This window comes from Brassica napus, chromosome C5 (assembly GCF_020379485.1).
Source record: "Brassica napus cultivar Da-Ae chromosome C5, Da-Ae, whole genome shotgun sequence".
Taxonomy (NCBI): Eukaryota; Viridiplantae; Streptophyta; class Magnoliopsida; order Brassicales; family Brassicaceae; genus Brassica; species Brassica napus.
The window spans coordinates 7,272,927-7,298,392 of NC_063448.1; the positions used below are offsets into that span (position 1 = coordinate 7,272,927).

Here is a 25,466-nt window from a genome sequence, read left to right on the forward strand (position 1 = left end):
TTTCATGAGTGACTTCGTATTAGCTTCACTTACGAACAATTAATGTGTTTTATCTTTACTGATGAAATAAGAAAAACTTCAGTCAAAGTTAGATTAGACTCCTCCATTTCCCGCTAGTTTTAAATAATAACCATTCACACCCTTAACTTTCACTTCTAATTAATTACCCCAATATCTCCAATTCTTTACACCAGAGCACATATATGAACAGAACTCGTCTCCTAACCAAAATCCACCACGAACATAATGGAGTTTCAGATCGCTTTGATTGATCTGCACAAAAGACACGTACTTAATCACTGCCATCTATAATTCCACGATCTAATATTGACCACCTTAGTTACCCTCAAAGACGAGATGAGATTTAAATTTAATTACAGTCACCTGAGTCTCTTGCTTCTTGTTGAAAGTAGAGGCATGAACTTCATCATTCTTCTCTTAGCAGAGCTCATCAACTTCTGAGATTCTAAGTACTCTGCAACGACTCCATCATACCAGCACACAGGACAGTGAAAGTTCCCGTCTTCATCAAAGTTAACCACACAATTCGAGCATTCCTTGTGAACTTTTGATGCACACTCGCTTCTGCTACATATCAACAACGTTCCTTCTTTTCCACATTTCCAGCATACATTCTCGGCTCTTGGAAGGTTTGTGTAAATGTTTTTATTCTTCTTGGCTAATGCTGGATCTTTGACCATATCTGACTCATCATCATCATCGCTCCCACTGACTAAACAGGTTCCATCTTTTGTACATTTTACACGTGCGTTCTCTGGCCATCTCCTTGAGCTTGTAGGAAATGTCTTACCAGTAGTATAATCATTCTCTGTATCTTTTTCGTTGGTGTGCATTGCCTCAGTTTCATCGTCGGTGAGAGTTACTTTATCCAAACCAATATGCACTTGTTGCTCATCTATCGGCTCCTCCTCGCATATATCCATGTGCACTGGTATATAACCACTACAAACAGGATCATTTTCAGCCATCTCAGGAGCTGCACTTGTCTCATTCTCCATTAAACTCAAATCTCTCAGCTACACGAATCCAAACAAAAAAGAATAGCGTACACCATTTCAATCATTCAAGTAAGCATCCTTCCACAGAAAATCATGAAACAAAAAGAAAAGAAAAGTTAAAAGGAATCATCTTCACCTTCTCCAGTGCACACTGTGGCAAGCACATGTTCTTGTGAGCAATAAATGGAAGAACGTTGAACTTTGATAACTCCGGCATGCCAGCTTGCAGTTCCGATACTGGAATCTAACATTTGAGAACAAAAGACTACAATCAGAAACTCACAAATCCTAATTCTATATTACAAGTCAAGTTTATCTACATCTTCCACACACCTGACCTCTCTCAGAATCGCTCTGATAACTGCAGCGTTGCTCAAAGATAAATCAAACTCAACTCTTTCCTCAGAAGCAGAAGCAACACCAACACCCCTAGAATCATTCTTGGTTGGATCAAACATGAACTCCAAGACTCTAAGAGACAGGACTTCATTAATCCTCTTCCCATAATCATCTGCGTATTGATAATGATACCCCATGTTCATCAAATCTGAATAAAAAAAGAGATTTCATGTTTAAAAAAAAACTTGCTCTTATCCATACACAATAACCACAAGCAAGGTTCAAGATTCAAGCTATACCGAGTATGCAACGTATATCCTTAACGAACTTGGCTACGTATTCGATACACCATAACCATTCAGCTACTTGTGGAGGTCGAGAAGAATATTCCTCCATCAGTTCCTCAAGGCTCAAATCAGAAGCTCCACAAGAGCCACCACCATGGTCATCCATAGCATCAAGATCTGCACTTCCCCTAAAACTCTCAATTCCAAGTTCCAATATCACAATCTGATCAATTCGTACTAAATGGCAAAAGCATAGAGACTAGAAATGCATTAAATTAGATTCAACATCACTATCATCAACAGGACTCGAAGCAGTGACCAAATCCAGAAACCCTAACAGCGAATTAACGCTAGAATTTGCAGATTTAGAGCAAAAGAAGGGAAAACACACATACAAAGAGACGATTTACTAACCGACATCTGTTGATTCGCAAATCTCCCGCCTGGAATTTCAAACTTTTCTTTTGAATCGGCGAGCTTCTTCTCCGGTCATCATCACCATGTTCGAATCGATTAGTTGAAGACGAAGAGACAACTGGGCCGTAAAAGGGCCATGTCAAAATAACAATATTATCTCAAAAAGGCCCGGCCCATTAATTGGAGTCCGTTCTGAATGAAAAAGGAAAGAAACTAAAGTAATCAACAAAAGACGCGTAACGCGATAGCTGCGCGTTCACGCAGACGCTACACGTAAAATTAGTTGATTGGTATCAAATCATTTGCGCCCTTTCGTTTATTGTCACTGTCTGTGACACCTCTTTCTAAAACAAAAATATTTTTTTTGCTGTTTCTCAATTGTCTGTAACCTCGCATCGAAACAAACGACCAAACCCCCCATCGTCAAAAACCACTTATTAAAATGCTACAAATATCCGATGACCAAATGATATACTGTTCATAAACGTGGAATCTTTAAAAAAAAATTTTGATGTTCCAATATATAAAATGTTTTCAACTTTCTAAGTAACTTTTATTTTATTATAAACTGTGTAACTAATCATATTTAATAATCTATTTTGTAATTAGTTTAATATAATTATTTTATAGTTTTAATTATATTTTCTAGATAAAAAAATAATTTTTTTAATATGTATGTTTTTTAAGGAGTATACTGAGTAGAGGTAAATAATGCAGTGGTCTTTATACCGACATAAAAAAATACTAATATGTACTTTAATGCGTGTACCGGATTCTGTATAGTCGTGTGAAAGCACAAGTACATAAAGAAGAATAAGAGGCAACTTCTTATGTTTTTTCTGTAGATGCTTTTATTACGCAAGAAAGCGACCTTAGACATTGTTATCCACATCCATCAAAACAGTCAAACAAGTTTTGAAATAAGAGTCATATCTCTTTTGAACAAGAGTCATGTTCAGATTACATTTAAGTGTTGTCATTTATATTGGATCGGGTTAACTGACCGTGCGGACTACTTCTCCCTTAAGTACTAATTATATACTAAGTACAGTTTTTCATTTTAGTTCATAACAAAAATGGAATGATCAAATCTTGCATACTGAAATTGAATCGACTAAAAAATCAGTGAGCTTGTTTGATTAGTTGTGAAGCTCATGTACGAATTGTTTATACATAGTATAATTTAAGCTAAACCGATATCAGTTGACATGTGATAGGAGGATTTTGAAAGTTCCATTGTTCTTGAGACGCGGGTTAGGGTCAAAGTTGTTTATTCAGTTTCTTTTCATAACGACAAAACAATTTAACCCGGAACTGTTGGTATCTAGACCGGATTACAGTCATTTAAACCGCATCAGCGATACTGACAATTTACATCATCAACCATAATAACTGCGTGGATTGTATATTAATTTAGTACTAGGTGATAAACCGCGCGGGGTATTTCACTCGGTGATTTAATGTTTGAAATCAAAAATAGAGTATGTATTTGCAATATATAATTGATGAAGTAGGACTTTATATCAATGGAGGAAAGTTTCAAGAATGGTAAAAGCATATTTAAACAATAGAAGAACTCTCTTATAACTAAAAAGCTCATTTATTATTAAGATGCATAATTATAAAATTTATCATAATAGTTCTTAAGTAAGATGTTGAAAGCCAAAACAAAAATATAAATGTAAATAGAATACTAATTAAACGAAAAAATCTTCAATTCAATAGACACTCCAACATTAACTTCAATTTGCCGGCATAGGAATTCTGTGACCATAGAAGCAGAAGAAGATACAAATTAGGGCACTTTATTTTCTTATCGCCAACCAAGAAACACATGCAAGTATTAATTTAGAAGATACTTACTTCGATCTGAAGTTTTGTATTTCTGCCATGTCCTGATCAAATAAGACTTGAGAAGAGCTTTCTAAGTTAGTGATATATCTGAAACCACCTAAATAAGAAGTATAAAATACATAAGATATTTTAATCTGCAAAATATGCAATATTAGATAGCTAACCTTCTCCCCAATGGATTCTCCATGATCTCAAAACACAGACATTCACTGGAGCACGTGAGTTAAGGTTGTATTCATTCAAAGTCACTGCTTCCTTTCCATAGGCAACACACTTTAAGTGTTTTAACCTGTAATTCATTTGGTGAGTTAGCATATTGATATATATGAAAACTAAGATCTATTTCTCAAAACAAAATATGAGTAAAGTCAGAAGTTCAAACTCTGTGTTAACCAAAGTGAACTCCATCCTGGTATTCTGATAAGAAAATATCTCGCCAGGTCCTAGTTCTTCAAGTTGTTGCACTCCCCTACAACAACCATAGCTCCACAAGGGTCTACACAAATAATGGAAATAAGATGAAAATTGTTAGCTGAACCATCTTACACGACCGAGTTAAGTAACTAATCAAAAACGAAACAAACTTATACATAACATACCAATACAGTACATTGGATGTGACAACCCTTTCAGTATTGTATTAAAGTTCGCAAGGATAAGAAAATTAGAATCACTCGGTATCTAAGAATATTATGTTTCTAAATAATCTATATAAAACATTAAATTTAATGATCTTTGCCATAACTGTAATTTTTATTAAACTTATGATACCATGTGAGAGAAAGGAAATAACTAAATGTGAAAGTTTACTTCGTATTCAACATTTTGCGAATATTGAACATTAATATTTATATAGAAACACTATATATCCCCTATATAAATTCCGGAAACAAACGAATTACAGTCTTTCTAACAAAATATAAAAAAAACATTATATACTCGGCTCTTAGCGAAAAATGTTTCTCTTTATATTGGCTTTAAGAGAAATCAGAGGGAAGGAAACATAAGTTTAATTTTCTAACTGTGATTATACATGTTTTTATGATATAACATAAACAGTATATATCATAAGGATCCCATAATTTTCATTGGTTGAAACTATATAAATGCGATCGTAAAAATAAGTGAGGATGGGAAAACAGTATATATCATATACACTTGAATGATATATGAAATTTGATTTTTGTGTGCGTCTATGTTATTTTTATGATTACATTTTTAGGAAATACGACTAAAGCAATGAGATGACATTGGTCAAAAAAAAAAAAACTAAAAATCTCAGACGCATAATAGTCCGTATAAGGCAACATAGATAAGTTTAGAACGGAACCAAACTTTTTAATAAACTTCGCTCTAATAAACTTTGTTGAATGAAAAAATGTCTACTTAAAAACATGCACAGAGATCCTGCAATCTTGAAATTACTGAAAAGTAGTTGTATAAATGGTATACATAGCAGCTTGAAGAGTACATATAATTTTGATGCGCATAACTTCAGTTGGTTTGCCTGCAAATTGTGTGTGTTTGAGTTGTCGATAGGTAATTGTCCCTGCAATTACTTATATTAACTGTTTGCTTTAAAACATGAGTATTTACTATATAAAAGTACGCAATCGGCATACCTTCCACGTTAAAACACTTGTTCTTGCACAAACTTGCCGCACAACCTCTGTTAATTAAACATAAAATATTATAAGCAACATAGACAATATATCAAAAATTTAAGACTTCTCGTAAGAACATATAATACCATAAGCAACACAGCAAATACTTACTTATATGTCTTTTTCTTCAAACAAATTCTGAAAAACTTCTTTGTAAACGACATTCATGGTTGACCTCTGTGGCTTCCCAACTTTGTCTGTAAGTAAAATCTTTAACCCTTTCATGGATTTCACTTTGTGGGTTTTAACCAGGGTTGACCTTTGTGGCTATTATGTATTATAATATTAAATATGTTTTAATATCTTTGAAAGTGATGTCTCGTTATAATGGTTGCATGAACTATAAAGCGTATCGTTATAATGGTTGCATTATATTTAGTTTTGAAAGTGATGAGTACATCTTTCACTCTGTGGTGACGTACTGGATCGTGATGCAAACCCCCCCCCCCCAGCGATGCGTCTATGGTTTTGAAAGTGATGAGTACATCTTTGAGATGAACGGTCATGTCTCGTTGAAATATGATACAGATTGTGCTCTTCTTCAAAGTGTTCAGGATGAGTTCTTCATTGAGATGAATGGTCATGTCTCGTTTAAAGATGATACCGAGGGACTCGTCTTGAACCACGACGTGTCTAAACGTTCCGAGCCTTGGGGTAACTGGGTCGTCGTTTCCTGAGTCGGGGGATACGTAGAACTCCGAACCTTTCATTAAAAACAGTGCGGTTGAAGTAAAAGGTGGGTAAGAATGAAGAAGAGACAAATCCGTAGCATTAACTTTACGTGAGAACTCCAAATCATGAGTTGGTTACTTATTTTTCTAGAGTAAGGAAACTCTTTAAGAAATCCGCTAATAGAAAAATCAAATAAGGAAACTAATTTGTGAGAGTCTCTCTCCAATAGACACGTGTCCTAATTGGTGTGAAAGCATTAACTCCAATGCTCCTCTTTTAATATATAAGGTATTTATACACTTCTATGTCTGATTCCTATGATTCAGTAAACATGACCAATCAAATAAAAAGCAAATTTGCAAAAATTAATAACTTTCCCAATCAGGGTTTTCAGTTAATATCACTCTAATCAATTTAACCTAAACAAAATCATAATAACGTTAGAAATTACTCCGGTGCAAGTAATCTATTTGCGTGTTCCTCCGAAGACTTCGTAAACGCTGATGTTTCTCGTCGGTTTCATACTTAAATCAAAGTATCACGTTCTTTTTCTTCTTATGTTCAAGATTATATAATATATATAATAACTAAGTAGATGATTAACCATCATTACAAGCAATCAACCATTATTTAGAATATATATATATATATATATATATATATGTGCCTTTTTCCTACAGAAGACTCGCAGCTTAATAACTACCATAGGAAACAGAAATGAACAGAGGAGGCGGTGGGGATGTGGTCGAAACTGTGGTCAAGAGTCTTGGCAAAGGTTTCGATTTAACGGCGGATTTCCGGTTAAAATATTGCAAAGAAGGCGACGCTGCCGCCGGAGATGACAGATTGGTTGTCCTCGACGAAACTCAAAACAGAGAACTGCATGTTCCTGGCTTCGGAGCTATTCAGAATGTCTCCTCCGATATCAACTGCGACAAAGGAGAACGCACTCGGTTCCGTTCCGACATTCTTGATTTCAACAAGGTCATCGATCGTTTCATGTCTTTTATCAATATAAAACTATCAAACTCTTGTTAGTATATATATATGTTTTATATGTGTGTGTGTTGTTTTTGGAGTTCAGATGTCGGAGTATTTTAATCAGAGATCGTCGGTGACCGGAAAAATACCGTCGGGAAATTTCAACGCGACGTTCGGGTTTCAAAGTGGTTCATGGGCAACTGACGCCGCAAACGTTAAATCTTTAGGTCTTGACGCTTCTCTGGTAACGCTCTTTAATCTACACATCCACAATCCCAATCGTTTGCGTCTCACTGATCGCGTTCGAAACGCCGTTCCTTCTTCCTGGAACCCGCAGTTACTTGCCAGGTATTATAATTGCATTTTTCCTAATTTTTAAAACTTTTTTTTTTTTCCATTTGATGGTGTGGTGTGTGGCACATTACGCTACGAGCACACATTTCAAGTTCTGGGTTGAATTCTGATACAACAGTTGGGACATTTTTGACTAATTCTATGTTACTATAATTTAATGTGGAATATATCTTGATTTCTTCAATATTTTTTTTTAATTTAACTACTCAAATTCAACGTTTCCAACTAAAGATCATACCGAATAATCAGGAAGAAACTTGGTTAAGAAACTAATTAAACTTTGAATAACTGTAAACTGGAAGAACTGAATATTATTTGCGAAGACTTTTAAACGATAATGTAATCTATAACCACCACCAGCTTGTTTTTATATAATTTTGTTATAATACATAATATTTTGTCAGTATTATCGTAATAGTAAATAATTAATTTTGAAACGGAATAGATTTGCTGACAAAAAAATGGAATAGATTTATAGAGAGATATGGGACACACGTAATAACTGGGGTGAGCGTAGGAGGACAAGACGTGGTTGTTGTGAGACAAGACAAGTCATCCGATCTCGATACCGACCTCCTCCGTCACCATCTCTACGATCTCGGCGACCAACTGTTCACAGGCTCTTGTCTTCTCTCTACTCGCCGGCCTAATAAGGTCAGCACAATTTTAAGTTGTCGATAAAGTCAGCACAACACATTCTTTTGTTGTGTTCATTATTGGAGTTTGGTATTGCAGTTTCCAGAGGCGTTCAATGTCTTTGACGACAAAGAAACGGTCGCTTTCAATAATTTCTCGATGAACTCCAAAGATGTAAGTAAGTTTCACAGAAGCTAAACAACATATTGTATGATGAACATTTTCATCACTAGAAAAAGCCATTTACATTTTCAGGGGATAACGGTTATATGCGCCAAAAGAGGAGGCGACGGGAGAGCAAAAAGCCATAGCGAATGGCTAATAACAGTTCCCGAAAAGCCTGACGCCATCAACTTCAACTTTATTCCGATCACATCACTGCTCAAAGACGTCCCTGGCTCTGGTCTTTTAGCTCATGCCATGTCTCTCTACCTTAGATGTAACTTCACTTACCTACTCTAACCTTAATATTTGACTATTGATGGGAGTAGTAGTTTTGATTGAAGGAGTTAATTTGGTAATTTTGACAGACAAGCCGCCGTTAATGGACCTACAATACTTTTTGGACTTCTCTGGGCCTAGAACGTGGGCTCCCATTCATAACGACCTTCCGTTTGGCGCGGCGCCAAATATGGCTTCTGCGTATCCAGCTCTTCATATCAACTTCATGGGTCCCAAACTATACGTTAATACCACTCACGTACGTATATATTTTACATCCCTAGTTCTTGCTTGCATTTTTTTGTAGTTCTTTCACAAAGTCACTTACATTGTTAACTAATTATAGGTGACCACGGAGAAGAACCCAGTAACAGGATTGCGATTGTTCCTCGAAGGCAAGAAATGCAATAGGTAAAAAGTCAACCAAAGCAAATTAACTTAAACTTGACATTTGTTTTTAGAAAATTACTGTGATTATTAAGCAAAGAAGGGACTGGCTAGAATTTCTTGGTTATCAAGAATCAAGTCTAGAACTAGAGCTAAACTTGAAGATAATATGGCTGGAAGCCAAACATAAACTAGGCAGAGCCGCAGAGAAGGAACTAATGCAACAGTTGTCTAGATGAAGAAGATAATATATATATATATGGCTTGAAGTCTAGAAACTTTTGGTTATCAAAAAGAAAAAAAAACTAGGTTTGATGATAATTTGCGTAACGATGCGATTTGTAATTAAATATCTCTTCATGTGCGTAGCTATATATCGATATAATATAGTAATGTGTTATGTTCATCAGGCTGGCTATACACTTGCAACACCTAGAAAATACGAGGACAACTGTTGGTGAAAAGATCACCGACAATCATAGATGGAGAGGCTCCGACGAAATATCTGATAGCAATCGTTACTTCGAACCATTAAACGGTAAGAAATTCTCACACGTGTGTACAGCTCCAGTGAAGTATGACCCAAACTGGACCACAACAACAACAACAAGCAAACACTCAAGCAACGTCGCTTACATAGTCACCGGAGCTCAGCTAGAAGTGCAGAAACACGGCTCAAAATCCGTTCTCCATCTCCGTCTCCGTTTCACCGGAGTCTCTGATCACTACGTCGTTCAGAAAGATTGGGTCCATGGACCAGGAACTTCCCAAAGATCTGGAATCTTCTCTTCCATGAGCTTACCGTTGACTAGTGGGAGTGTTCATCATAATATGGTCACTAACAAAGACAAAAACGAGGTCGTTTTGGACTCTGGTGTCTACCCAAGAGGACCTCCTGTGCCGGCGAATAACAAGATCGTGAAATTCGTGGATCTTTCGCAGTTATGTCGAGGACCTCAAAACAGTCCTGGTCATTGGTTAGTCACGGGTGTTAGGCTTTATTTGGATAAAGGGAAACTTTGCTTGCATGTCAAGTTTGCTCTGCTACATCACCAACGCCTTCTTGGCGCTTCTTGACAAAAAAAAAATATCAAAAAGATTAGAATAAATTTGTTTGTTCTCCTTATTGATTTTGATGTGTGTATATATGGAGGCTGCGAGACAGGGAACCAACCTCTCTCTTCTGTTTAGAGAGAGAGAAAAAACCTCTCTTGTTCTTCACACTTCAAAATCTTTCAGAGGAAGAAGGTTTATGTTTATGGTTCCTTTTTGTTTTTTGTTGTAAATTTCGATCTTGTAAGATCGATCACTGTCTTCGCTTAGGCGATTTTCCTTCTTCCCTCGGGGATCTTTTTGATGTGGTTTTAATAAATTCCAGTCATCTTCTGATTGGATCTGATAGAAACCTCTCGCTATCATTTTTACCAATCCCGGTGATTAATGATTAGATGCTTCAATCATCGTATCAACAAATCTTTTTTCTAGGAGTATCAGACTCTACGGAAGCCATGAATCGGCGTTAAAGGTAGAGCTTCTCTGATTGAAGAATGGATGAGTTAGAAAGGTTTTTTGGGTCTCTTTTGGAGCAGATTCAGTAGAGTTGGCGTGAAAACGGTCCAACAAAGAGTCTTCCTCCATCCGACCTAAGTCTCCTCCGATGTAATCAACGGTGGTTGCCGGTTGTAAAGCGAAAGGTAATAGAGTTCAAGGGTTTGGGCGCAGCAAAGGATTGCAGTGAAGTCAACGGAAAAGCTTCTCCGGCAGTTTAGCGACACAAGGAGAGGCGGTGGAATCGAGCGGTGAAGAATAGATTGGTGGCAAGTTGTGTTCTCAGAAGTGGCCACGTTGCAGCAATCCTAAGGAGAGTTCTACACGTGTTGCTTTTAATTAGGTTTTATCATTCATCTCACATGTTGGGTTTTCTGTCTAGTTCTTTGTACTCTTGTAATAGCCCAAAAAGGATTTAATGAAATGAACCAATGTTGACAAAAAAAATATATATATATATGGAGGCTGCGATGTGTGTTTGATGGGCCTGGCGTACTCCAGAGAAAGTGTTCATGTACGTATAATGCTGAGACTTGAGAGATTATTTATATTTTATAGTAGTAAGCTTTTTTCTTCGGCTATATGTCTATAAGCTATATTATTATGAATTTGCTTTCTTGTCGTTTTTTCCATAATTTTAGTGAATTTTTTTATTTATCATATTTCTTAAAATAAATCATTAGTTTACTTTCATCTTTTCCATAATTTTAGTGAATTTTTTTATTTGAAATCTTTTTTAGGATAAATTATTAGTTTAATTAATTATTATTATTTAAAATCTTATGTTAATATATATATTTATCATGATGTTTATGATAATTAATAAATATTAACTTATTCAACCTATATATATAATACTTATATTTTTTTAAAAAATATATCTAATATATAGTTATCATGATATTTAAAACTTTTAATTAATAAATATATATTAACAATTGATATTAACAATATATACCCAGAATATCATAATTATGTTTATCTTATACTCTCTCCATTTCACAAAGATAGATTTTTTACTATTTTCACACATATTAAGAAAACACATTAGATTATCATAATAAATGTATTGTTTTCTGTAATTTTCAATTTTCAATAACTTTCAACCAATAATAATTCAATAAAGTTAATTAATTTTCTTGAAGTTTACAATTTTTTCATAGAAAACACAAAAAATACATCATTGTGAAACAAACTTTTTTTTTTCTATAAAGTCTATCTTAATAGAACGGAAGGAGTATTTAGTTTATGATTTAATGACTAACTAGATCTCGATCCACGCAACTGCGCGGATTTTTGTTTTCATTTATTTTTATATAAACATTTTGTTTTCAATTCTAAATTGGTATATATTATAATATATATATATATATGTGTGTGTCTATCAATTTTTAAAACATAATAAGTTTACGGTATATTTTTTTCATTGAATAGATCGTTTCACATGTATTTGTATCTTCTTCTATATATATATTTTCGGATTATTATTTCATTATTAAAATCGTAGCTATATATATAAAGATTAGTAAAATATTTTTTTATTGTCATATTCAAAAATATGTAACATTTCACAAATTTAGAAAGTTTTTAAAAAATTAAACTTTCCGCTTCATAGATTTATATTATCGAGTAAATAATTAAACATTTAGTTTTTGTTTAATTTTTAAAATAAACTACGTATATAGTTTAAAATTTGTTTTCATTAGTTTACTGTAGTAAAGATTAATCATTGTTAGATAATATGATTTTTGTTATTTAAAAAAAATCTTTATAATTCTAAAAGTTAACATCGACAAATATTTAAATTATTAACATATGGAGGTATAGTATTACAACATTAAATTATATCTATTTAATTTATACTATCTATAAATCCAATGGATCATCTATTATTTAAATCCAATTATTGATAGTCCAATAAAAAATTTAGGTATGCCCATGATAAGATTAGAGATTAAATGTAAAAAGACTTTCTAAAAATAGGTCCATTAGGTCATTTTAAAAAAAAATTACACATGAATCAAGGTTGTGACTTCTACTTTAATATATAAGATATTATAGTCAATTTCTCTGATTCTTATTGAAAATATTGATCCACAATACATATTATTATAAAATTTACATTTAAGTATATTAATATTTTAATTAATCGGTTTCCTCGGTTTTTTCGGTTGGAAAACGATTAATATACTGAACTATATCCATATATTGCGGTTTCTTAAAAATAACATCTATTCACTTTATACGGTACTATCAAATCCAAACTATTTTCTCCATTTCAGATCGATTCGGTTTTAAATGATTTGTTTTTATCGGATTAAACATCTCGAGGCTATTTTTATTCTGTTGACGTTTTATGGGCTGTAATTGCTTATAACCGTTTCAGTGCAACTGGATCTCTTTTCAATCCAGATATGATAAGTGTTTAATTTTTCGTAATTTGATTGTTACTATAGAAAAAAAGTTTTCAACCAAAATCCACATCCCATAAATAAAACTATGAAAGAAAATAATATAATTTAATACGTTGATTTCCAATATGAATATTAAAGTTTATTAAAGTTTTGTATTTATAATATTAATTTAAAATTATATCTAATTTAATATTTTTAATAAAAAAAACATTATAACTAAAAATTGTTAGATATATATATATTATTCCGCACAACGTGCGGGAAATCAACTAGTTATAGATATATAAGATTCTTAGTCATTATTTAAATTACTACTAATTTTACACTTCTTATGTTAAATAAATATTTTTTAGTATCATGTTCATCATCAAATACTCTCTTAAAAATATTATCAAATAAAAATTTTAGGACTTAAAAATATGATACAAATTTCTTTTGTTTATGATTTTTTTTATTGAAATGAAAACAATTATCAAATATTCTTTTACAGTTTTTTAGGATTTTAGAAAACGAAATTAGTATTACATTATCTTTTACAATTATATTTTGCCTAGGATTTAGAAAAATAAAATTTCTATCAAATAATTATTTCCAGTTAATATTAATTATTTTTAAAACTTGTCATTTTCAAAATTCATTTTTTCAATATCACTAATATTTTTACAATTTTTCTTGTTATTTAAATAATTTTTACTATCATGTTTATCATTAATTATTTTAAGTTATAATTACTATTAAATAACATTTTACAATTCCCTCTGGTCAGGATTAAAAAAATAAAATATTAATTGGTTAAGAATATAAAGATTTTTTTTTTGAATCTCTTTTATTTAGGATTTTAGTAAAAGAAGCAATTATTTTCACGTAATGACAGTTTTTATTGACACATTCACAATTTATTTTTTTTAATTGACACATGTTACAATCATATCACGTGAAATATTGGTTAATTTTGGTTTATATTTTTTAACACAAAATTATTAGAAATTAAATTTAGTTAATTATAAGAAAAATAAGATTATCTTTACATTTTTATTTTATTTAAACTTTTAAAAAGGAAATTAATTATTTTATAATTAGTTTTTCTTTTAGATTTTTATACAAATATTCTATTTTTAATAAAAAAAGTTCTATTTAGTTTTGTTTATATATTTTGTCTTATTCATACAAACACACATTCATCGTATTCACATGTACTTATGTACGACAACAACATCAAAATTAAAAGTTATATTAGCATCATTAGATGTAATAAGAATAATAAAAAGTTGAGTTGTATCAAGAAATTAAAAGAAAATACTCATGTAATACTTTTCATGTAAATACTAAATACTATTGTTTTTGTAAAAATAGTATATGGAAGCTTAAACGTAAATATAGATGTGAAATATTTGTAGCTACTTTTGGTCACAATTTTTTAACATACAATTATCTATTAAAAAAGAAAAGTTAGTTACTTATAAGAAAATAATAAGAGTACTTTTACAATTTTCTTTTAATTAGGCTTTTAAAAAAGTAATATTACTTATTTTAAAGTTATTTTTCTTCAATTTTTTATTAAATAATTTATAATAAGAGTGATTTTACAATTCGTTTTTTTTTTAACATTTTTTTCTTAAAAGTTAATATTTTATTTTATAATTATCTATCTTTAGTATCTTTTAAAACAAACATTATAATAAAATAATAATAAGACAATTAAATAGTATTTATAATTAATTTTTAAGAAAATTCGTTTTTATTATTTTAGTGTATATATTTTTGATTATGTGATAGTTTAACACACATCACATTATTAAATATATAACTAACATGTGTCACAATAATGTTAATTGAGAAAATTTTATGTTTATCACTTTCATGGTATCACTTTTCATCTTTACCACCACTAAAGTGACATTTTCAAAATATTTAATTCATTAAGTGGCAAAAGACGCTTATACCCTTGTTATATATATAATAATAAATTATTATTTAAATAAATAAAATAAAAAAATAGAAAAAAATATACTTTTTTATGTTTTCGAATTATACTTTTTCAAATTCGAACTTTTTATATATATTTTTTTGAATTTTTTGTTTTATATTTTTTTCAAATTTCTTTTTGAAAATCGAAAATTATGTTTGAAACTATTTTTTAATATTTTTTAAATATTTATTTATATATTTATTAGAATCCTAAATTTCACATTCCAAAAATTGTACTCCACCCCTCAACTCTAAACCCTAAGTCTATATTTTAGTTAACCTTATGGGTGTATAAATGTTTTTTACCCTTCATTAAAAGTGAGGTAAAAGTGGTTAGTGCAAACATGAAAAATATACTATGAATGTGGTATTTGTGGCAATTTCTCATATTAATTAACAACTTAAAAAAACTAAGTTTATATAAATAATAATAATAATAATAAGACTATTAAATAATATTTTTAATTAATTTTAATTAACTTTTAATAAAATTTGTTTTGTTAATATCTTATTAAATATATATTTTTAATTATGAGATAAATTAGCACATGTCACAATCTTAAAATATATAATTGTTATGTGTGGCGATTATATTAATTAGCAATTTTGAAGAACCAAACTTTATATAATAAGATAGATTTATTTGATCGCAGGATACGAAAATTACGATTTAGTACAAACCAAACATTTAGTACAACGAGCACTCCACACCACAAACATTTTGTACATAGAAACTCACAACCAAAGTAAAAACCAAAGCTCTTAAAAATCTGGCTAAGAATCAACTCAAACGCATGAGGCCTAACCGCTCAAGAGCCTCCTGCCTCTGACGCCTCCCAACATTAGCCTTCTTAATCCTCACAAGCTTATCATAAACGCACCACGCAAAGCTCAAGAAATGGTCACGGTTCAAACCCTCGTTATAAACTCCCCAGTAACTTCGGTGGTACGTCACATGATACCAAGCCGAGGCCTTTGCAGATTCATTAACCACCTCTTCTTCTTCATCAGAAGCATTGAACCACGACAAAGCTTCTTTCCTAAGCGACCTAACCGCCCTTCCAATAGATTCCGCGTCCCGTCTCTTGGTGAAAGACTTCGACATCCTCATGATGCCGCCACTAAGTATCTCAGCTTCTGTCTTAATCCCATAGTAATCCATCAAATTACCTAATTTGTAATCGTAGTTGCCCTTGTGGAAGAAAGCTTGGTCAACATACTCCTCGAATCCGTTGACTTCCATGTCTTTATCATAAGCCTTGGAGGCCACATCAAGAGTAAACGATTTGATCGAGATCAATGGTGGAGCTCGCTCTTTCACCTCTCTGAAGAGCTTACCAATCACGTTATTTGACTCGTATGTCGGTTTGTCTGGCTTCTCCATGAAATCTGGATACTCTTTCACGTAAAGATGCTGAGGTATCTCGGCTGCAACACCTGTTTTGGGGAAATCAACAGCGATAGAGAACTTTCGTGCAAGCTCAATGCACGGGTCACTGAAAGCTTTTAGTGGTTCCTTATCAGCAAAAGCAGTATGAGCATTTGCGATGATTCCAAGACTATCATTCACAATGTAGTTCGTGAAATACTCTTCAATTTCCTGGGAAAAGATTTAGCATATCAAAATTACATATCCAAATGCGAAAATAAAATAAAATAAACAAGTGATCAAAGATATTTTTACCTCAATAGTGACATCATGATCCAAGATTTGAGTTGGTTCAGGAGTGTAGTCCATTGGTTCAGACGTTCCTGTTGGAATGAGTTCAGGATCCCAACATACAAAGTATATATCTCCATCTAAATCACTCCCGGAACACTCATTTGGGTGTGGCCTATGCACAAAAAAACACCAGATTCCAATGTAAGTTGCAGACTATTAAAGAAGTAAATTATAATCAAGATTAGACAAGAGTTTACCGCGGGCCCTTCTGCGGGAAAACAACGCAGTCCACCATGTGACTCAAAGCTGGGACGTTGACAGCTTGAAGAACACGCACGTCACCGGGATGGAGACACGGGTTTTTCGCAACCACAACAAGTCCCGTGACGATGTATTTACTTCCCGGCCTAGTGGGATCCGTATACTGCACGACCACTTGACCATATTCAAGCGTTCTGGTCTCGTCTAGGCATCCCATCATCGATCTTCCGCGAGGAATGAAAACCCGAGTTTTGGTCCGTAGTTCCAACAGTTTCGACGCTCTGAAATTCTGAAGCATCATCGAGAGGAAAGGCTCGGCGTCGGGTTTGTAACCACACAAGATTAGCTCCTTGAGAATCTTCGTGTTCTCCCCTGGAGCCATCAAACCGAGAGCCTCGAAAGCCTCCGTAGGGTCGGTTAAGATGGCGTCGAGCTGGTTCACAACTTCCCTTTGTTTCTTCTCGAAGACATTGTCTTCGACTCCGAGAGTAGACAGAAGCGTGATCAGCTGTCTGTTCATATAACAAGGTTGGTACTTGCTCCACGCCAACACATCCAGCTTCGTGTTCTCCGACTCGAACTTGCTCATGCTCCTCCTCAAAGACAGTTTCTTCCACGAGTTCGGATCAACAGCCACCACTCCTTTATATCCGCCGTAACGGATTTGATAAGCAGACGGGAAAAACTCCGTCAAGCCGCATTTCTTAGCTACGCGTCTAGCGAACTTAGCTGAGATCTTCCCTATACCGTCGGAGAACACATAGTGCGCGTCCGAAGATCTGATCTCGACATCTGGAATCACTTCAAACTCATCTCTCCTAACAGTAAGCGTCTCCCTCGACGAGCTAAACGACTGGCCGAGCCTGGCAGCGTATTTAGCCACGTTTCGTATATTGTCGAATTCACCCATCCAAGCTCTGATGTCAGCTGCGGTGATCCCGTTGACCGGCGCGAACATCCACGCGGAGTTCTCCCTCAGCTGGGAGGAAGAGAATGCGAGAAACTCGAACCTCTTATCACCGATGACAATCCCGTCCCTAAGAACAGAGTTAATCCTCTCGTATAACTTTGTTCTTCTCACGGTAGAGGAGCGTGGAGAGAGATCCATGGAGCGAACTTTCTCGAGATCTTCGTCGACAAACGAGATACGTAAAAAGTTGTTGATGTAGTCTGAGTAGTGACGTAGCACACGGTTCGAAACGTTCACCTCGGGGCCAGAGAAATAGACTCTAGTAGGCGTGACTTGGACTCGATACATGTACACAAGCCCATCGTCTAGAGATATCATCGGAGACTGTGGAAGCTTCCCTTTCGTGACCCATGATGAGTACTCTTCGAGCAGCCAATGAGCGGGAGCGTAACAACATTCAGGGAGATGAAAGAGCTTCTCGAGGCAGTGATCTATGAGAGCTCTATCGAATCTCTGCGGGTTAAGGAGCTGATAGAAGGCGGGATCGAGAGCTGGTCCTGGGACGCAAGCGTTTTGGACCAGTGTGTTGACTTTGAACAAGATCTCGAAAGGGAGGTAACACCCTGGAGGAGGGTCAACAACAGGGACGAGTTTGTTCGCGTTTGATGAGAAGCTACGCCCGGGTTCGACCACGAAAGTGCTGGCTTCGTGTTCGGTGTAGTTTGCGAAGTTCTCTCTGAAGTCAGGGACGTTGAGATGCACGGGAAGCTCTAAACAAAAGGCTGATGATTGGCTTATACATGAAGAGGAAGTGAAGTCTGTAGTTCTTATCCACTGCTCATCGGACCCGTCGCTGTAGAAATAATCTAGCAACCCGAACGAGAGGTTAACAGGTTGATCTTCCTTCTCGAAGATCTTCGGAGCACCAATGACCTGAATCACAAGAAACTTCGAGTCTCTACGTCCTTGAGGGGAATGCAAATCGATCTGCCATATGTTCTCGTAAGGAAGCTCGAGGCGATAGTCCTTCTCGCACCAAGACATTGAGAAGTGGAGTTTCCGCATCCCGGTTCCGAACGAGAAAGCGACGTTTTGAGCGCTCCAGAAAACCGAAAGCTTCTTGGGAGAGACTTGGCATCCGAAGTACATTTTTAAACTCGGGATGTTGTGCAACGAGGCTCTAGGTTTGGGGACGATGTCTTGTTCGACTTCGGAGGCCTTGAGGTAAGATCTTCCGTAGTTGAGACGCTGGCTGGCTAGAGTGACGATATCCCTAGCGAGTCTCTCGGATGTGAACTGAACGATGGCGAAGACTCTAGGACCGCCATTTCTGGGCTGTCTGACTTTGATTGCGTAGACCGTGCCTGAGCCAGTGAGCCTTTCGAGGAAGTTTTTGACTTCCTCTGCGCTCACGCCGTTAGGGAAACCAAACACTCGAATCGTCTTCCCCATTCTAGAATTAAACCTAACAACAACAACAAGTGACTCGATGTTACTAAACAATCTAAGATCACTTAGACAAGACACAACGACGACCTACAGAGTGCGGTTTCCGACTGTGAAAAGGAAACAGAAGACTTACCACAGACGGCGATGAGAGATCTCCGATCACTTATGTCCGATATAGCCGCCGAGTAAGCAGATGATGAGTGATCGCCTTAGGATTCTCAATTATTTATTATTCTTATTTATAAACACTGAACTGACCAAAGAAAGTGTTTTGCTTTTTCGTCTTCTTAGTCGTCGTCGTCTTCAGGGGTCCCACTAGTTTGAGCTTCAATACGCTGCTTCCAGTATCCCGAATTGCTTATGTCCGATCGCTGACGTCATCGTATTAGAAACTTAATCGGACGGTCTTGGAACTCTCGGTGATGTTAATCAAAGAGTACTTAGAGCATCCGCATCAGGGGTTTTAAAGAAGTTCATGAACTTGGGTTCATAGGTCCGGAAATTAGAAAGAAAAAAAAATATAATGAAAAATATCTAGTCCTAATAAAAAAATAAATAAATATAATGAAAAATTAAAAAAAATAAAGAAAATAATAATAGGATTAAATATGATTTACAAACCTCTTTTTGCCTTTTGTATGAAGGAAAAGAGAAATAAATTGCTTCAACAATGTCTTCCTCGTCAAGTGATGAAGTAGATGAAGCTTTAGAAGAAATGGTCGACCAAGTAGTTGATAATTTCATCGACTCAATAGTTGATGGTCAAGCCAACAACCCGAAGAGACGAGCTTATATCGAAAGAAATCGGGAACGAGGACACAATCAACTATTGAATGACTATTTCAAGGAAAATCCTACATACCCACCGGAAATGTTTAGGCGGCGTTTTCGAATGAACAAGCCATTGTTCCTTCGCATTGTCGATCGGCTAAGTAGCGAAGTTCCATACTTTCAGCAAAGAAGAAATGTTCACGGAAGGTACGGGCTATCTGCACTTCAATTGTGTACGGTAGCTATACGTATGCTAGCATATGGTCAATCAGGAGATACATATGACGAATATCTCCGACTTGGTGAAAGTACAGCACATTTATGTTTGGAAAATTTCACTAATGGGATAATACAATTGTTTGGAGATGAGTATCTAAGAAGACCTAATGAAGATGATCTTCAACGATTACTCGATGTTGGAGAGGTACGTGGGTTTCCAGGGATGATAGGCAGCATCGATTGTATGCATTGGGAGTGGAAAAACTGTCCAATGGCTTGGAAAGGTCAGTACACACGTGGTTCAGGAAAGCCGACAATTGTCTTAGAAGCTGTGGCATCACAAGATCTTTGGATATGGCACGCGTTTTTCAGATTACCAGGTACCCTCAATGATATCAATGTTCTTGATCGGTCACCAGTTTTTGATGACATTTTACAAGGTCGAGCACCTAAAGTTAAGTTCAAGGTCAACAACCACACTTATCGTATGGCCTACTACCTTACTGACGGAATTTATCCGATCACTTATGCCCGATATAGCCGCCGAGTAAGCAGATGATGAGTGATCGCCTTAGGATTCTCAATTATTTATTATTCTTATTTATAAACACTGAAATGACCAAAAAAAGTGTTTTGCTTTTTCGTCTTCTTAGTCGTTGTCGTCGTTGTCTCAGGGGTCCCACTAGTTTGCTTCAATACTCTGCTTCGAGTATCCCAAATTGCTTATGTCCGATCGCTGACGTCATCGTTATTGGGGTCGAAAACGGTTACAACGAAGTTAACGTCCAAATCCCCGCAGAATACAATTATGTCTTTCCGCAACAAATCATGCTCGGTCAAGAAAACGTCGCAACGTATGTTCCCGAGATAAAGCTTCGTTCGAATTCTATTTAGATCAAACATAAGTCATCGGAAGCATACCCAGACCAGCTACGGATAAGTCCGAGTGTGACGATCAGAACATGGACGAACCAAGCTCGGTCATTACGCAACTACCGCACATGCACGCTGTCCGGTCGCTACGTAGCGACCAAGCTCGAGCCAAGCTCGGTCGTTACGTAGCGACCGAGCAGGACGGACGCTCGGTCGCTACGTAGCGACCGAGCTTGGATCGAGCTCGGTCGCTATGTAGCGACCGAGCTCTTCCGAAACGTTGATACGACATTAGTCCATGCATTCTCGTCTACCCTTCGATGCTATCTCTCGAAGACCGTAGCGAACCCATTTCATGTTTCCCGCCATTCTAAGTCATCGATCAAACTTTACGGTAAAAACCGCGGAAAGTTCGTTCTTTATCGAAAGAAGCCGTAATAAACGCTTCGAGTCAGAAGACGGCCCAAAGGGACCTAAGACATGACTCGAGGCCCAACTTACGATATCTTAACCAACAGCCCGTAAGCCGCATGACAGTTTACGCTTAGTTCGCAAGGAAAGATAAATGTCAAGTTTCCGCGGATAAATACGAAATTTTGAAGATAATTACGAAGATCGGAAAAAATGGAATATCTCCATTTTTATGCTATGACGGTTTAAGGGCATAAGAGAAAAAGCGTAAACCGACCTAGGAACCAGTATATAAGGAGTCCTAGGCGAGAGACATGGGGAGAGACTTTTTTGGGAGCAAACTTAGCACTTAGAGCGATTTAGGCATATTTCCGTTTTTGTTATTTCGAGCTGCGACTCAATTAGGTTTAGCCGTCTTAGGGTTGTTAGAACTAGGAATCTCGCCGACAGCTCTCGAGCCCAGGCTTATACCTTGTTGTAACTGATATCTTGCATATTTACATTGTTTTATCCATTTATTCATGTGCATTTTCATCATATAGATTAGGATTTTGCCATGTCTAGGTTGCATTTTGCATACATATGTCTCTATTAGGTATTGGAGTACCACATGGAGTTCCTGGAGACATTTGGGTGCATTTAGAGCTCAAAGGAGGTGATTAGAGTGATCTTTGGACGAGCACTGCCTGGAGTGACTTCCCGGAGCGACTACATGAAGTCGTTGTGCACCACATTCCGGAGCGACTTTCCCAGAGCGACCGCACGAAGTCGTTCGCGTTTTCACGTCCGGAGACACACAGATTTGACCCTGGAGCGACCTCCCAGAGCGACGTGCCGAAGTCGCTCCCGATGTTCAGAGCGACCTGTTGGAGCGACACACCAAGGTCGCTCGCGTCCTCTTGTCCGGAAACACCAAAATCGGCCCTAGAGCAACTTCCCGGAGCGACACCTGCAAGTCGCTCCGCGTTATTTCGCTGCCGAAAATCATATTTTCTAAGGGCGTTTTGGTCATTTCATTATGCACGTTTTACTTTGCCTAAACCTAAGTTAAGTACTTTTGTAAGCCATTGGAGGCAGGAGATCTTTTTGGTGGAGAACAACTAGTAAACCTTCTGGAGATTCAGATTGCTTTCATCTTGTGTTCTTGTTGATTTTTTATCTATTCCTCTACATGATTAATCTGAAATCCAATATGGGTTTAAGAGGAATCATGGAGATTTGTGAGTAATCACCTTTTGTATTCATGGGTTAGGGAGATCAAGGGTGATTAGGTTAGTTCTAGGATGTTTTAGTGTAGATCATTCTTGTTCCTTGCTAGCAGAGTATTCATAATGCATCTTCTGAGTTGGCCACTCAAAAGTTGATCAATAGACATTTCCCACCCAAAAGGTGTTTGATGAAATGCCTGAGACAACTCTCCTAGGCTTTTAGTATACTTTGCCAAATACATTTGTTGTTAAAGGTGCTAAGATAGCTAATAGACTTGTTAGTAATGATTGCTTTCACATTTCAACCAAAGACATTTGATGTTTGAGATATGTTAGCAAATGAGCATTCATCTAGACATAGAGCTTGCTTAGAATTGTGTTTAGGCTTAAGGTCGATAGTTTGATTTATCATTTGCCATCCTTAGTTCGATACTTGATCACCCAAGGTCTAATCCCTATGCCCATGAGTTCTCTTTTCCCTTAGTCAAGAAAGTATCATTCTGTAATTGCTTTCTAGTATTAGTAGTAGTTTAAAACCCATCTAAATCATTGGTTGCACTTAGATTAAGTGAGTACTTGCATTCTCGGTGCTTTGATATCCCTCAGAACTGGTTCGACAATCTTTTATACTACATTATTTGTCTTAGGAGCCTTGAAAACTCCTAACATCAGTAACGCTCAAACACGGATTCGGAATAAGATCTATTTTGCTCTCTTTTTATGATTTTTGCACTTTGTCGTTGATATCTCGTGTTCTGATTGCTTAGCGTGTGGTATTAACAGATCTCCGGGACCTCTGGAAAATTAGGGTTTTCCTAGTTTCCTAATTTAAACGGAAATCGACAGTGCGAATTTCGGTTCCCACAATCGTATTAGAAATTTAGGCTTCGAATGGTAAAATCAGTTCAAGCGGGACAGATCAAGCAGATCATGCAGATCAAACCGGACAAGTGCAAATCAAGCGGGACAAGTGCAGATCAAGCGGATCATGCAGGAGAGAAACAGATCAAACCGATCAAATAATTTATTATAACTTATGAATGACAAAATCAGTTCAAAACTATAAATCATATATTAAAACAATAAAAATTACACTTAGATATCTAAACAAATATCTTAAATATTATAGGATCGGCCGAAATGCCTGTAAATGTTTTATAAGATATTTATACTTCTTTTATTTTCTTTTTAGGTGATCAAGATTTTTTTGAGAGAACCAGTAGGTTACACTAATATTGAACTTTTGGTTAAATTTACCACCGGGAAACTCTCTACCAGTAGGTGTAAGATATTTGAAACGGTAATTAGTCATAAAAATTATTTGATCGTACAATTCAATAAATACACGTTCTCGGTTAAGATTTCATTTAAAATTGTCTTCTCTCAATAGATTTACAAAATTTCAATCATTTACCTATATATTAACTATTTTAAAACATAAGAAAATATTAACTACTTACCGTTGTTGATATTTATATAGGAAGATTTATATCTTCTTCCTTTGAAAATGTTGTGTTTTGTCGGCGATTGAACGTCATGCTTATAATTTTAAAACAACACAAACAATATTAGTGTAAACTATATAATTTGAGCTAATCATTGTACATTATTTATAAAATCAGATAAATATATTTTAAAGTTAAGTGTTTGTAACAAAATTATTTTTTATCAAAAAGAAAAAAAAAACAGATCAACACCACCAAATGTTAGCGGATGAGATCTTCATGCAGATCTTCCGCTTTTTCTACAAAAAGACAAAAATATTGAACAGCATGCAGATCTTCCGCTTAAACTGCTTTTGCAAACAGAAAAACGTGAATGTATGTATTGCGGGAGAACTGCACATGCAGGAGAACTGCACTTGTCCTGCCCTTCCATTCATAACCTTAATCGGACGGTCGAGAACTCTCAATGATGTGAATTAAAGAGTAGTACTTAAGCGTCGTTTATAGGACGCAATTTAGAAGGTTTTTTTAATATATTAATTTCAGTGATGGACCTGACTTACACCCAAAAGATAGTTTAAGAGTTGATGATTGCGCATACACTTTTATATATTGGCCAAGAAAACTTATTATTCCCGATGTGTGATGTTAATAACCTCTCTCGAAATGTGGGTGGGAAACGGTCCAATGGAAACAACCCAAACCTAACATCTCGGACATACCACAGCAAGATAGACCATTTGTACATGCTACATAGGTAGGAAAATGTTTATATGAAAAATCATTTGCTGCTGATACCATATTAAAAAAGAATTTTTAAAAGGATAAATGAAACATAGATTTGAGGAGGAGATAGGTTAAATACTTAAAGAGCCAATTAAAACAGAAAGTAGAGAGATATTCGTTTTCATAATCACGATATTACTTTCGGTTTTTATCATCTTTTTTTTTTTTTCTGATGTGGGGTAATGATATAACGACAAAGTAACTAACCTTCTTAGCGAAGGAGTTGTTCGTATTGGATAACACTTTATTCAATTTTTATAGAAAAATAAAATATTCGCAGGAATCGTACGGACTAACTAAACTACAAAGCGAAAAGGAAGGACAATGTGGGCCTATTGGTGACTGGTTAGTGCGTAGAATAATTGAGGGACCATAAGATTTGATCCTCTGTGGCTAGACCTATTTTAAAGCAATCTGAGCTTCTGAAGACCACCTGGTAAATTGAATCTTCCATTGACCAAACCGGTACTGGTTCGAACCGGTAACTGG

General features: G+C 35.5%; 3 protein-coding genes across 8 annotated transcripts; 1 reads left to right on the top strand and 2 right to left on the bottom strand.

The window, feature by feature from the left end:
• BNAC05G10960D lies at positions 1-2,204 on the bottom strand. 5 transcript variants are annotated; one of them, XM_048758092.1, is made up of 6 exons: positions 2,060-2,204; positions 1,658-1,822; positions 1,358-1,530; positions 1,156-1,263; positions 385-1,037; positions 1-273 (listed from the first exon to the last, which is right to left on the bottom strand). In XM_048758092.1, the coding sequence occupies exons 2-6, from the start codon at positions 1,809-1,811 to the stop codon at positions 255-257; spliced, it is 1,107 nt and encodes a 368-aa protein (XP_048614049.1). In that variant the 5' UTR covers positions 1,812-1,822; positions 2,060-2,204; the 3' UTR covers positions 1-254. The 5 variants fall into 5 exon arrangements, with proteins under 5 accessions (XP_048614049.1, XP_013693843.1, XP_013693845.1 ...); XM_013838389.3 differs by having other exon boundaries at positions 1,358-1,566; XM_013838391.3 differs by having other exon boundaries at positions 1,658-1,833; positions 2,060-2,187.
• Positions 2,205-6,922: 4,718 nt separating this feature from the next.
• Positions 6,923-10,456, top strand: LOC106397210 (MACPF domain-containing protein At1g14780). The gene is made up of 8 exons (XM_048758093.1): positions 6,923-7,236; positions 7,337-7,581; positions 8,058-8,241; positions 8,323-8,397; positions 8,479-8,662; positions 8,754-8,923; positions 9,011-9,075; positions 9,462-10,456. Exons 1-8 carry the CDS (start codon positions 6,970-6,972, stop codon positions 10,126-10,128), a joined length of 1,857 nt encoding a protein of 618 aa, XP_048614050.1. The 5' UTR covers positions 6,923-6,969; the 3' UTR covers positions 10,129-10,456.
• Positions 10,457-15,601: 5,145 nt separating this feature from the next.
• Positions 15,602-19,662, bottom strand: LOC106400784 (RNA-dependent RNA polymerase 1). Of its 2 annotated transcripts, none has more exons than XM_013841178.2 (4): positions 19,398-19,662; positions 16,902-19,280; positions 16,666-16,816; positions 15,602-16,581 (listed from the first exon to the last, which is right to left on the bottom strand). In XM_013841178.2, the coding sequence occupies exons 2-4, from the start codon at positions 19,265-19,267 to the stop codon at positions 15,763-15,765; spliced, it is 3,336 nt and encodes a 1,111-aa protein (XP_013696632.1). In that variant the 5' UTR covers positions 19,268-19,280; positions 19,398-19,662; the 3' UTR covers positions 15,602-15,762. The 2 variants fall into 2 exon arrangements, with proteins under 2 accessions (XP_013696632.1, XP_048614051.1); XM_048758094.1 differs by having other exon boundaries at positions 16,902-19,281; positions 19,392-19,516.
• Positions 19,663-25,466: the final 5,804 nt, after the last annotated feature.